Source organism: Enhydra lutris, unplaced genomic scaffold (genome assembly GCF_002288905.1).
Source record: "Enhydra lutris kenyoni isolate GAN:26980312 unplaced genomic scaffold, ASM228890v2 scaffoldscaffold17, whole genome shotgun sequence".
In the NCBI taxonomy this organism is placed as follows: Eukaryota; Metazoa; Chordata; class Mammalia; order Carnivora; family Mustelidae; genus Enhydra; species Enhydra lutris.
In genome coordinates, this window is record NW_019154101.1 from 5,392,864 (window position 1) to 5,405,819 (window position 12,956).

The 12,956-nt window shown below is 41.7% G+C and overlaps 1 protein-coding gene across 2 annotated transcripts in view; it reads left to right on the top strand.

Annotated features, from left to right (window-relative positions):
• Positions 1-12,435, top strand: part of LOC111147546 (zinc finger protein 318) — a 34,784-nt gene extending 22,349 nt beyond the window's left edge. Inside the window, exons 7-10 of one of the 2 annotated variants that reach the window (XM_022503637.1) lie at positions 198-401; positions 861-960; positions 1,945-2,063; positions 2,356-6,783. In XM_022503637.1, the coding sequence (XP_022359345.1) occupies positions 198-401; positions 861-960; positions 1,945-2,063; positions 2,356-5,682 (3,750 nt within the window). In that variant the 3' untranslated portion in view covers positions 5,683-6,783. Of the gene's footprint in view, positions 1-197; positions 402-860; positions 961-1,944; positions 2,064-2,355; positions 6,784-10,925 lie in introns of those variants that run through there. The other variant, XM_022503638.1, reaches the window with a different exon arrangement.
• Positions 12,436-12,956: the final 521 nt, after the last annotated feature.

Sequence of the window (12,956 nt, forward strand, 5' to 3'; positions counted from 1 at the left end):
TAAGGTAGCACTATGGAGTCTAGTTCTGTTTGAGCCTTGTAGACAGATTTCTCATGACGTTTTCCCCAGTTTATATAGCTTTAGGCACTGGAAATATGGTTATGTGGCCCTGTATCAATTACTGCGGTAAGCTACCTGCTTTTTCTAAGAAAAGACAGATCTAGAATTCCTTCTGAGTGCAGGTGTTTTCCCTCTAGGAATCAAAGGTAAACAGTGAGAATTCCCATACTAAGAGCCCCAAGCCTGCTGAGAGCCCCCAGCCAGCTACTAAGCAGTCTGATCAGCCTATTGCTGCCTATGAGTATTATGATGCTGGCAATCACTGGTGCAAAGACTGCAACACCATCTGTGGAACCATGTTTGACTTCTTCACTCATATGCACAATAAGAAGCACACACAGGTAGGTATCTTGCCCGCTATTATTTCCATTCTTGCCCTCCTTCCCTTCAAACTTCTGCACCCCCATCTGCATTACAAAGCTGGAAAATGAAACATTCTCGTATGGGCAGGAGCCCCAATCTGAAGAGCCAAGAGATACCATCAAAGGCGACAACATCATCCCCAGGGCTCAGTCCAGGGGACCTACCTGTAACTAAACACCATGACAAGTGTAAGTGAGGCTTCTGCCTCTTTTGATTCCTTGAGTACCTGATTATTTGTTTCATTTTATCCATTACTAGTACTTGCTCTAACATGTGTTTACCTTTTCCACAGGTGATTTCCGTTTAAACAGTTGGCAGAGAGGGTGGGGGTGGGTAGCTGGGGGTTTCTGGTCCCCCTGGTGTGGGGGAAAAAAAGAGAAAAGTGGGTCATTGAATTTTAGTGCTGTTGTGTGAGCACCTCTGCCTCTTGCAAATAGACACTGGATCCCTACAACAGACCTTGGGCTTCAAAGACCCAGAGTGAGGCCAAGCAAGATGCTGTAAAGCGTACTGACAAGATAACTGTTCCTGCAAAAGGTATGTTCCCCCCTGCCTCCTCTGTGGTTTTCTTACATTTAGCCAAATAAGAGATGTCCCTGAATTAAGGTGCTAGGAAGCAGCATAGGGTGAGAAATAACCATTTTGTTGACAAAGGTGTAAGGATTCCTTCTGTGTGCAAAATAGTGTGCCCGAGCCTGAAGAAATAAAGAGATCTATACAACAAAAATGATCTCTACCTATATGGCCAAAATTCTAACAAATGTTAAACATACACATACCTACTTTAAAATATAACTGAGGGGTGCCTGGCTGGCCCAGCTGGCAGAGCATGCAACTCTTGATTTTGGGGTCATGAGTTCAAGCCCCATATTGGCCTGGAGCCTACATTAAAAAAAAAAAATTTTTTTTAATGCACATATAACTTTTTTTTCACTGACTTATGTACCAAAATCTTACTTATTTGAAATTCAGGTAAAAGAACAGTAAAAGGTATAGTAGTTTAACTGCTTTTTCGATTGAGAGCTATAAAATATTTTTGAATAGTTGTTATTGGGGGTAGGTTGAAAAGTAGAAAGTTTCTTTGTCTTTATACTTCTCAGATTCTTACCTTCATAAGTAGTGCTAATCTACAGAAGGTAGATTCCTGAGTAATTCATACCAGCATGAGAGACCCTCATACAAATGGTGCTGAGCTGTTTGGGAATATAGTTTTTAAATTTCCTACAGTGCTTAGTGGTAGTTGGAGTTTGAGGGGCATCAACAACAGAAATGAGTTTGAAACAGAAAACCCCTGAATTAACTAATTAGTGTTTCCAAGAGGGAGAAGGGCCAAAGGTCCTGAGTTCAAGCTTTAAATTAGAAAGACTGTGCCATTTGGATTCATCTAAATGGTACTTCTGACTTGAAAATGGGTAAGGTCCTATATTCCATTAACTTTTTTATTACAAAGGGGAAGTGGGATTTCCTTTAATGACATCCTGGGTGAAAATGACTTATTTTCTTGACTTCTACTTCTTCCAGGTTCTGAGTTTCTGATTCCCATCACTGGATATTACTGCCAGCTCTGTGAGGAATTTTTGGGGGATCCAATTTCTGGAGAGCAACATGTGAAGGGTCACCAGCACAATGAGAAATATAAGGTTGGTCTTTGTAGTAGTTGTGGAGTTTTACTTTACTTTCTACAGTAATCCTTTTGACTTTGTCAGACTTCAGAGTCAGGAAAAGTCATTAATACTTTAAATTCCATGTAATTACTAGGAAGTTTTCTTCAATCCTATTAAGAGATGCTGACTTGGTAGAACCATCTGTATCCTTGAAGATGACTCTTCTTCAGGAGTTTCTACCAGTTGAATTCCAACAGTAACAGAGCCAAGATTTTATTTCTAACTGTATTTTGACCAGTTGTTGAGCCTCTATCATTTCTCTTCCCAGAAATATGTGGTTGAAAACCCATTGTATGAGGAGCGACGGAATCTGGACCGCCAAGCTGGCTTAGCTGTGGTCCTGGAGACAGAACGGCGACGACAGAGTGAACTAAAGCGTAAACTTAGTGAGAAACCAAAGGAAGAGAAGAAAGAAAAAAAGGCAAAGGTCATGAAGGAAGTAAAAGAGGATGACAAAGTCTCTGAGGAACTAGAGGACCAACTCTCTGAGGGTGGGAACTCCCCTGAAAAGGCTGAAAGTAAAAGGAAAGCTAGCATCAAACTCCAGTTAAAGGAAGAGGTAAAGAAAGAATCACCAACATCTTCCTCTTTTGGGAAATTCAGCTGGAAGAAGGCAGAGAAAGAGGAGGAAAAAGGTTCAATGGCCACAAGTATTCACAAGGAAGAGGTTATGGAAAACAGTAAGGACAAAGAGGATGGCAAAGCCGAGGCTGGGAAGGCAAAGCCCATCAAAATCAAGCTCTCTGGGAAAACGGTTGTCGCACACACTAGCCCGTGGATGCCTGTTACAACTTCAACCCAGACTAAGATCCGACCCAACCTGCCCATCCCATCTACAGTACTCCGCAAATCAGGTTCAGCCACAGTGAGCAAGCCAGCGCCTCTTAACACCTTTCTATCCATCAAGTCTTCTGGAACTACTGCTAAGCCTCTGCCAGTGGTTAAAGAGTCTTCAGCTGATCTCCTCTTGCCTCCTGACATCATCTCCAAAGCATTTGGAGGGGAAGAGGTGATTCTGAAAGGGTCTCCAGAGGAAAAAATGGTACTGGCTGAAAAGAATGAGCCATCCCATATACCTGAACAAATGCTGCCACCTCCTCCACCACCCCCTCCACCACCACCTCCGCCACCCCCAGTTATACCTCATCTAGCTTCCCCATCTCCTACTCAAACAAATGCCATCTTGGCACCGGTCAAATCAAACCCACCTGTATCTCACACTCTCAGCCCCAGCTTCCTGGGTCCTAACATTTTGAATCCTGTGTTGCCAATAGCCATCATGGCCTCAGCACAGCCAGCTGCCATCCCTTCTGATGAGACGGCTCCTGGGGTGAGTGAGAGTGACAGGGACCAGACCTTTTTCTCTGTGTTAGTGCGTCCTCCACCTCCCCTCTCAAGTGTATTCAGTGAACAAGCCAAAAAATTGGAAAAGCGAAATTCATGCTTAGCCACAGCCAATGCTAAGGACCTGTATGATATATTCTACAGTAGTGGTGGAAAGGGGACACCTGAAACTAAGCTGAGTGGTGGTCTATTGGCCAATGGGGAAAACAGCCATCTTCCTAAAGTGGAAAGTTCAGATACCTCTTCCACTTCTACTTTGAACAACAGTGCATCCCAAGAGGAGTTGCCTCCAGATAAAAGTTTGATCTCTGCTCCTTTAGTCAGCAACCCTGAAAAGCCCGTTCCAAAACCTCTGGTGTCTCTAGGGAAATGGTCAGTGGTAGAACGCACAGACTCAAAGAGCAGAGGCAGTAGCTATGGCTTCCTACAACCTCTGACGAGGTTGTGCCAAAGCAGGCCTTATGAAACGGTTACCCCAAAGACAGACACTTTGGCCATGTGGACTTGTAGCTCCTTCCAGAGTGATGCTAATAGGGATATATCTCCAGGCGGAAAAATCGAACTTGACCTGGGAGAGCCAGGGCCACCAGGTGTAGAGCCACGCCCTCAATTGTCAGATACACACTGTCAGATCATGGAATCTCAGAAGTTGGTAGAAACCAACCTTATGGAATCTGGTAACCAGGATGAGGAAAGCCAAGAGCTCCACAAATCTAAAGGTTGTGGGGAAAGTGAGGGAGAGGGAAATACTGAACTAAAAGAAAAGAGACCAAAGCTTTCTGAGGTGATGGTAGAAGAGGGAACAGGTATCTGTGTTGGGCCCAATAACATAGAGGATTCTAATTTGAACCGTGGGAACAGATGTGCATGGGTGGGTGAAATAGAACAGCCCAAGTTACAAATGACTGACAAAAAGCCTGAACAGTCCAAGAAATTGATGACAAGAAGTGAAACTCAAGGTAAAGTAGTGATCGACTTGAGTGCACAGGCCCTTTCTTCCACAAAGGCAAAAATAGACTCCTTTCCATCAGAGGCTAGATCTTTACTCCAGAACCCACAAGATGTACATGTGAAAATGTCTACCCCAGAATTGCTTCTCCAGTCCCCAGCCAGATCAGATATGTGTTTAACAGATAGTACACAGGAGCAAGGAGTTACAACTGATAGTAAAGAGTGGCAAGAAAATTCAGCTGCAGAATCAGCTTCCAGAACTAGTTACAGAAGCCTCAAACTCAAGAGAGAAAGATCAAAAGACTTTCAAGGTAAAAGGATTTATGAACTGGCTGTTTGGGATGAAAATAAGAAGTCAGAGACCTGGGAGAGCCCAGAGAAACCAGAAACAGAAGCCCTGAAGCTACGAGATGTCCATCCAGAATTGACCGTGACAAGAGGAAGCAAGGCCTTAGAAGACTTTGAAGTTACAGACTTAAAAGTAGAAGAGCTTGCTGCCCTGGGGAACCTGGGGAATCTAAGTGTTGATTTCTGCAATCCTCAGGTAGACCAAGCACATAGATCCCCAACTGCCCTGTCTCAGAAACTACGTGAAGAAAATTCTGTGTCACCTATAGGACGTAATCCCTCCACTCTCAGTGACTTGGAACCAGTCCCATCCTTCTCTGAGTTTCCATTAGATTCTCCCAAAACCCTGGTGCTTAGCTTTGGAGCAGAGGGTGAACAAAATTCATCTAATCCCAGAAGTGGAAGGATCACTCCTAACATTTTGAAAACTGGACTTCCTATAGAAAATGTTGACCTTGGCTTAGGGAACCTAGAGGGAACACACCAAGCACTTGACCTGTTAGCAGGAGGAATGATGCCTGAGGAAGTAGAAGAAACTTCTCAATTAGAGAAACAAGATTCACTCAGATTGGAATCAGAACCAATTAATCCTGCAGGCCTTGGGCCGTCTCCTTGCCTTCCAGACCTTGTTGAATTTGTTACACGGACACCCGGAGTTCAAAAAGAGAAGTTATGTTCTCCTCTTTCTGAGCCAGGTGACGCTCCTGAGTGTAGTTCCCTGGAGATGGGTCCACTACAGCTAGAAATACCGAAAGTGTCCATAACACAGCTAACAGTTCCTCAAGCGGATGAGGACAGTGACCATCCTTTGAATTTGGTAAAATCTCTGGCTTCAGGGTCCCCTACAAGGGAGCAAGTAGTTGGAGGCAATATGGTCCCTCAGGAAATACCCGCACAAGAAGCTCCAGTTGCTGCCACCCAGGACCAAACAGCATCCAGTGTTCATGACTAAGAATACACATCGAGAGCTTCTTGCGGATAAATCAAATTGGCTTCTAGATATCAGGTGCCCAGATGATCCAGGACTAGTTGGCTGTCTCATCTGGAATCTACACCAAGAGATGCAGTCAGCATCTTACAGTAAATGTTCATGGAAGCCAAAAAATTTACCTCTTTTCTGTTTTTTTTTTCCTTAAGATACCAGATGAATCAATCATAACTTCTATACATATCTGTAAAAAAGTATTTTCTGTTATTATTATTATTATTTTGCCAATTTACTTTCTCCTACTTTGTCATTAAAATCAAATGTCTGTCTGGCTCACCACACAGTGTGCTTTGATTGTATTTTGGCTTTGACTCTGCCATTTCTGGAATATGGGGGAGGAGGGAGACAGAGCTGACTTCTGCAATTGCTATGTTGTATTCCTACCCAATTTCCTGGGCAGCTGATGGATCTCTGGGAGAAACACCAGAAAGCCTGCTAAAGTGGAAAACTACTAATGAAGGAAGGATTGTTCATCTCTTAGGCTTCCATTTGGATGCGCCTGCCTTAACATTGTTTGAAATGCAGCGTGAGTAGCTCTTTTGTTTACTGTTTACTTCCTTGTGCCATGTCCACCCCATACTTCCTTTCTTCTGTTGCCTTTGCTTGAGATGGTCCTGCTAACCCACAAACCTGTTTGGAAATGGCCTCAATAAACGTGGAAGAAAATCTAGCAGGTTCACTTTTAGAAGACGACAAATCGGTAAGGCTGATTCATGGCTGAATGCCAGATGCAGATATGCTTTTTGGGTCACTTTTATTTTTGAAATGGCCTTTTGTTCATTGTATTGTGATCCAGTAACACTTTGTGTTAAATTGTTTAGCAGCCATTTCTGTTCTGAAGAGGTAGAAGAGCTGAAACTTGTTTTGGGATTGGACTCATTCTCTGTTCCTCAATACATATGTATTCCTTCCTCTACCTCTCCCTTTCCCAAGTTATTTCCACCATAGTGTGATGTTTTGGGTTGTACATTTTGTTCAAAAGATTAAAGAATTTATGAGTTGGCTTGGACAAGTTTAATTTTATTTTTAATGTGTTAATTACTTGGAATAAATGCATTAACCTCATGTTTCTTTCTTGATTTTTGTTTTGAACCACACACATTTGAACTCCACAGGAAAACTAGAAAAGTGAACTCCTGCTATCCTGTTGTCTATCTCCTCCCTCCCAGTTTCTTTTTCCCCACCTGTTGGGGCTGTTTTCTTCATGTGAGATTGTGAAATTATGTAATCTATGCCCCAGTGGTGCCTGGATGGGTAGTGAGTAGGCAACAATGGTCTGGTTTTGGCATCTCCCTATTGTGAAGCCTTTCATATACCCTTATGTTGGCTCTCTCTATGCTACTCTGGAAGCTGAACTCCCCCAAGAACATTCGTGTTCTTGCTGAGGGCATTCTTAGGGACCAGAGAGCTTAGTCCTCAGATTTCCTAATCTCTGTCCCAGTTTCCTTTTGACATCCTTGTTGTCAGAAATTTATAACCTGGCTCAACAGAGGCATCAGAGTCTTATCTTCTACCCACTCAAAAATAATGCAAAGTTGACCTTTTCCCCTCAGAATGCTTTTTTCCCTGTTAACTTGGATGCAGAGGTGCAGAATCCTATGTTGACTCTGGGGAGGCTAGTTTTTCTTGAGTAATGTCTATTTAGAAGATGTCCTGGCCTCTGTTGTTCATCATGTTGTGGAAAGAGCACATATTTGGGAGAGTCCAGTCTGTGATTGTCCCTCAGTCATTTGCCTTGCTGTGATTTTGGACAAGTTACTTCACCTAACTGTTCCATAGGGATTTTTTTTTTCCTTCTTTAAAAGGATCATTGTCTTCCATCTCAGCCCCAAATATGTCCAGGGTCATGCCATCCTGAGTAGTCCTCCTAGGCCTGCTATTTAGTCACTTTTCTGGCCCAGAAACCATAGAGTGACTCAGAAGGTACCCTTTAGACAAACGTAAACCCAGATGAGCTTCAGAAATATATTTGTTTTTCTGGAGAACTACTCCCTCCCTATTCTACCAGCCTATCTACAGGAATTCAGAGAACTTACAAGTTAAAATGCCAGTTGTTACTGATTTTCTGGCCTCTTCACTTAGTAAATTCATCTCCCTTTGGGGAGAGATGGGTGGGTTTAGAGTGGGGAGGGGTAAATCAAAATCTTATTCTTTGGATTGGGAGGGGGACTCATGGGAAGGATAAGGTAGGGAAGAGAAGAGAGGCAAAATCTACGACGTACAGAACTAATTCAAGTAGCTGGGACTAGAGTACTTTGAGCTATTACTGTTGTATTCTTTTGATAACTTCAGCCTTTTTCTAGAATAATGAATGCCTGCTTGTAAGAAGCAATGTCAGTCTTTATATCTGCCTTGAACTATCAAAGGGAGAGCCTTTAGTCTAGGCCAGAAGTGTGATTCCTCTTTGATCGTTGGGGTCTAGTTTTGTAGCCCATCCAGAGAAGCCCTGTGAAAGGAAAGGCAGAACTCTAACCCAGTTGCCAGAACCTAAAGGTAGGACCTACTTCTTTTTATTCAGTACTATGATAGCACTGAATAAATGTTCACCTTTGGAGACAAAGGCACATGCAAGGAGGGGGCCCTAATCTTTACATGTTGTTTATGGTAACATCTATAACTACTTTAAAATTCTGCAGACACCAGAAAGTTTTCATTAGACTCCCTCAACTGTGAGAATACATCATCAGCAGTTAGGTTTAAATTTGAGCAAACACCTAATTTTACTTAAGTTGTGTAAATAATCCCCCAGAAATCCCCCTGGCTTTGTGAATGGAGACCTCTTGCTTCATGAGCCATCTTTCTCCTATTTACAGCTAGCTTCAGGGCATATAAGACTCTTAAACCTTTCAGGTAAGTATTCCCATTGTACCTAATAAAGTTCCATCTCTAAAAAAAATGTAAAAGTCAAAAAGTTAGCTAAATGCTTTGGTATCAAAGCATGCCAGGCCATATGTTCATTTATCAGGCTGCCAGGTTCAGGGACTAAAGAAGAATGGTAAGGTGTTGGACAGGGAAGCTTGGACATAGAGATACAGGCATCCAACAGGGACATTAAGTGTATTTTTAAAAAAGAAGAAGGTGGAGACAGGTTCAGAGAGGAGATAGCCTACAAAGAAAGTGAGATGGGTTTTTAAAATTATATTCCTAGGGTGCCTGGCTGGCCCAGTTGGTAGAGCATATGACTCTTGATATCGGGGTCATGAGTTCAAGCCTAAACCTTGGGTCTCACATTAACAAAACAAACCTACCAACCCTGGGGCAAGAAATTTATTGCTTAGATAATTAATTAACTAGTTAATTAATTAATAAAATTAAATAAACTATTAACAATTTTGTGAGAACATGGACAAATGAAAAGAGTTTGTGATTGTGAACACATTTCTTTATAGAGTTGAATTTTATGATAATTTTTATTATTTATAATACATAATTTTTAACCAAAAAAATTATGTATACATTCACAGTGTTCATTGATATAAGCCAAGCAGTTGAACTGATAATGAAAATCTATCATTAAAAAAAAGACACTGCCATGATGATTTGCTCATAACCCTTATATACTTTCAAAGGGCTGTGTATGTTTTCACTGTAGCAATGTGGTTTTAATTTCACATTTATGTGTTTATAAACTCTCCTAAGCAGGAAGTCTGCCTTTGCTTACTTTTTTTCCATTGTATTCCCAGTGCACAGTTGCCTGACACACATAGAGTACTCAATAAAAATTTGTTAAAAGAATCAGTGTGGTAATAGTAGCTATTTTTTATTAACTGATTGTAAATATTGAGCAATTTATAAGTGGGTGAAAGCTACAAACTGCTTTTGTATTTGTTGGGTACTTAGCACTCCAGAAACAGCTACCCTGCTTCTGTCCTGGATCTTTGTATACAAAGCACTGTCTGTGGCAATGAATGCATATCAAGGCTGTCAGTGGCCTTCATTTCAGCAGCATTCTGGAATAGTGGTGTCAGGCCAGGAGGGGGACACATTGCCCCTGAAGCTCCTGGAAGAAAAACTGAGGTTGGGAATGGGGGTAAACTGACCGTAGTGTTAGCAATCAAAGGCTTTGGGTACTTTGATATTCAGATGGCTAACTTTCTCCTTCCAGCCATATTTCATAGGCATGTTGAAATCAGTCAGTCAAACCCCAGATCTCTGATTTGGCCCAACATCCTCTTGTCACCTCATCAGAACCAGAACCCAAAATCAAGCTGCCAGTTTGATTTCTGGAAGGAAACCAACAACAACAACAACAACAAAGTTGCCATTGGTAGAAGGAGAAGGAACGCTTTCTTTTTTTATTCTATATTTTTTGTTTCAACATCCTGACCATAAAATGCATTTTATATAAAATACAAATATTTCATGCACATATAAAATAGGTACACACATGTAAAATATGTAATTTTATGTCAGTAAGGGTTATTTGATGCTGTGGAATAATAAACCAGGGTTAATTTTTTTCCTTTTGTGTACTTTTATGTATTAAAAAACAGTGTTTTGTTTTGTTTTTAAAGTATGTGTCTCCTACTCAGTACATCCCTGTCGTCATTCCTCTCAATAGTTTTCTATCATTACAAATAGTTTCCTGCTGCTTTTCCCACAAGACTCCCTAAATTCCTCTATTCCCTTCAAGGCTGGCTGGGCAACATTCATTCAGTTTCCATTCTTGAAGAATATTAGTCTTTTCTTTTTTTCCTCTTCCCTTTCTCTTGCTCCTACTTCTGTTTGGCTGGTTATGCATTTCCAAGTGTACAAGCATTTGGACATGAAATTCTATAAATCAAACTGCCTGTCTTTACAGAGCTTTACCTGTAATGCAGGTACACAAAAATATATCACAAAGTCTTTGTTGCATGCAAGAGAATAGAAGATAATTTGTATCTAGATGTATAGATTAATCGCTTTACAGGCTTTTGTTCATTCCACTTGTGGAGGATCAGGAGAGGAAGTATTTTGTAGAAAGCAATGGAAATGAGCATGTTTAAGGGAAGTGAGTAAACAGGGTGAAAGTAGAGGCAGTTACATGATAGAGGGTACAGAGAAAGATTGCAAAGAGGTAAAAAAGCATATTGAGGTATTATTTCTTTCATCTTCTCTCTGATGTTCTGTCCCTGCTAAACTACCCAGCTCTCCTATAGCCTACCTATATGAGGTTGACTATGAAGACATTTGCTCACTCTTGCCTACCTTTCTTCCTTTCTTTTCAGGAGCAGTTGCCAAAGTCCAGATTTCTAGAAAGAAGAACTCCAAAAGACATCTTTGCCTCAGAGAGGCAGGGATAGAAGTCACAGAGACCAAAGAAATGATGAGCACCCTTGGGGTCAGTAGGCAGTCACCTCTAGGGTCTGACTTCCAGAAGGTAGGTATGACTGCTGGGACAGACATGGGTTGTGGAGAAGGCCCTCAGCTGCCAGGAAATGGTGAGTTGGGTGAGCAAATATGTTGTGTATGTATGTCTGTATCATTATCAAAGAGGAATAAGATAAGAGGCATAGAGATACATATTTTAAACTTGCCACTCATCTCAGTTTATCTCCTAACTTCCATCTCTCATTTTGTGCCCTGATACTTACGTTAAAGCTGTGACTTTCAGATCTTCTCATCCCTCCTGGAGCCTGGGTCCCAGTGTTCCTAGCAAGTAGAACATCTACTATTTCAGCTTCATTACTGGTCCATTTAAGAATCAAGGTATAAATTGGGTATGTCCTTAGAGGAGTGGGGTATGTGTAGACAAAAGAAGTGGGAGGATGGGGAGAAAATCACAAAGGTGGTATTTGAAAAATCCTGAGATTTTAGACTTCAGGACAGCTGTCAACTAGTTTCCATTCAGTCTCACTATCTCTCCTATACCCACTGAAACTTCTGTCACACAGAAGCAGGCAAGCATCATTTCAGACTACCAAGGAAACCCCTTCCTCTCCATCTAAGATGCCCGTAGGTAATTCATTTTCTCCTTTTTGCACTTCGGGTCTGTGGAGGATGAGAACCAAAAGCAAATAAAATTTAGCTGACCTAAAAGTCCTTTAAACTCTGAGATTCATTTAAATCTGAGCTGCCTCTGATCCAGATTTACCCTTAAAACTGTTAGCCTACTTTTGTTCCTGATTTGTAAATCCCGGCATTTTTAGAATCCTAGAGGTCTAGTTTACTACCCAAATAAATCTATAGTTTGTGTAGGTTTGGGGAATACTCATAACACTAGAAGTATAAAGAACTGTGTAACATCCAACCAGAGCCATCGAAAGAGTAAGAAGTAAGGAGTAAGGGGTACGAAATACTCAGGGTTTCTGGCTATTGAGGCTGAAATCAGTTAAAGACTACTCATTCCTAAGGCATCCACCCTGTGGATGAAGTAATGGAAACGCTCTGGTGCCAGGGCTGCCAACACTTTGTCACCACCACTTTTAACTTTCTTTCCCTTGCTCCAGCCCAAGATCTGTTTCGCATCAGCTACCACATTCCTCTGCTCAGGGACAATCAGGGCTCTTGGTCACAGTTTTTATTCCTAACTGCAACTGATCTACCTCCATTCTCCATTGGTATCTGAGGTCCACCTCTAAGAGGTGCTGATCTGAAGGATGGGCAGGGGGAAGGAAACACTTGCAGAGTAATATTTTCCCTTTGAACTTCTTTTCTTTAATATACTAGAGTTCACATACATTGTGAAAATACTTAAGATCTTTTTTATTGAAATGTATTTCATATAATATTAAATCTCTTGTAACATAAAATTCACCATTTTACAGTGTCAAATCCAGGGCGCCTGGGTGGCTCAGTCAGTTAAGCATCTGCCTTCAGCTCAGGTCAGGATAGAGTCCCACATGGGGCTTCCTGCTCAGTGGGGAGCATGCTTCTCCTCCCTCTGCCCCTCCCCTGCTTGTGCTCTCTTTCTCTCACTTACTCTCTCAAATAAAATCTTTTTTTTTTTTTTAAGTATAAAATCCAGTGGTTTTTAGTATCTTCAAGATTGTGCAACTATGGGGTGCCTGGGTGGCTCAGTCAGTTAAGCGTCTGCCTTCAGCTCAGGTCATGATCCCAGGGTCCTGGGATAGAGCCCTACATCAGGCTTCCTACTCTGTGGGAGCCTGCTTCTCCCTCTCCCTGCCACTCCCCCTGCTTGTACATTCACTAACACACACACACACACACACTCTCTCTCTCTCTCTCTCTCTCTCTCTCTCATTCTGTCAAATAAATAAAATCTTAAAAGAAAAAAAAAATCATGCAGCTATCACCAC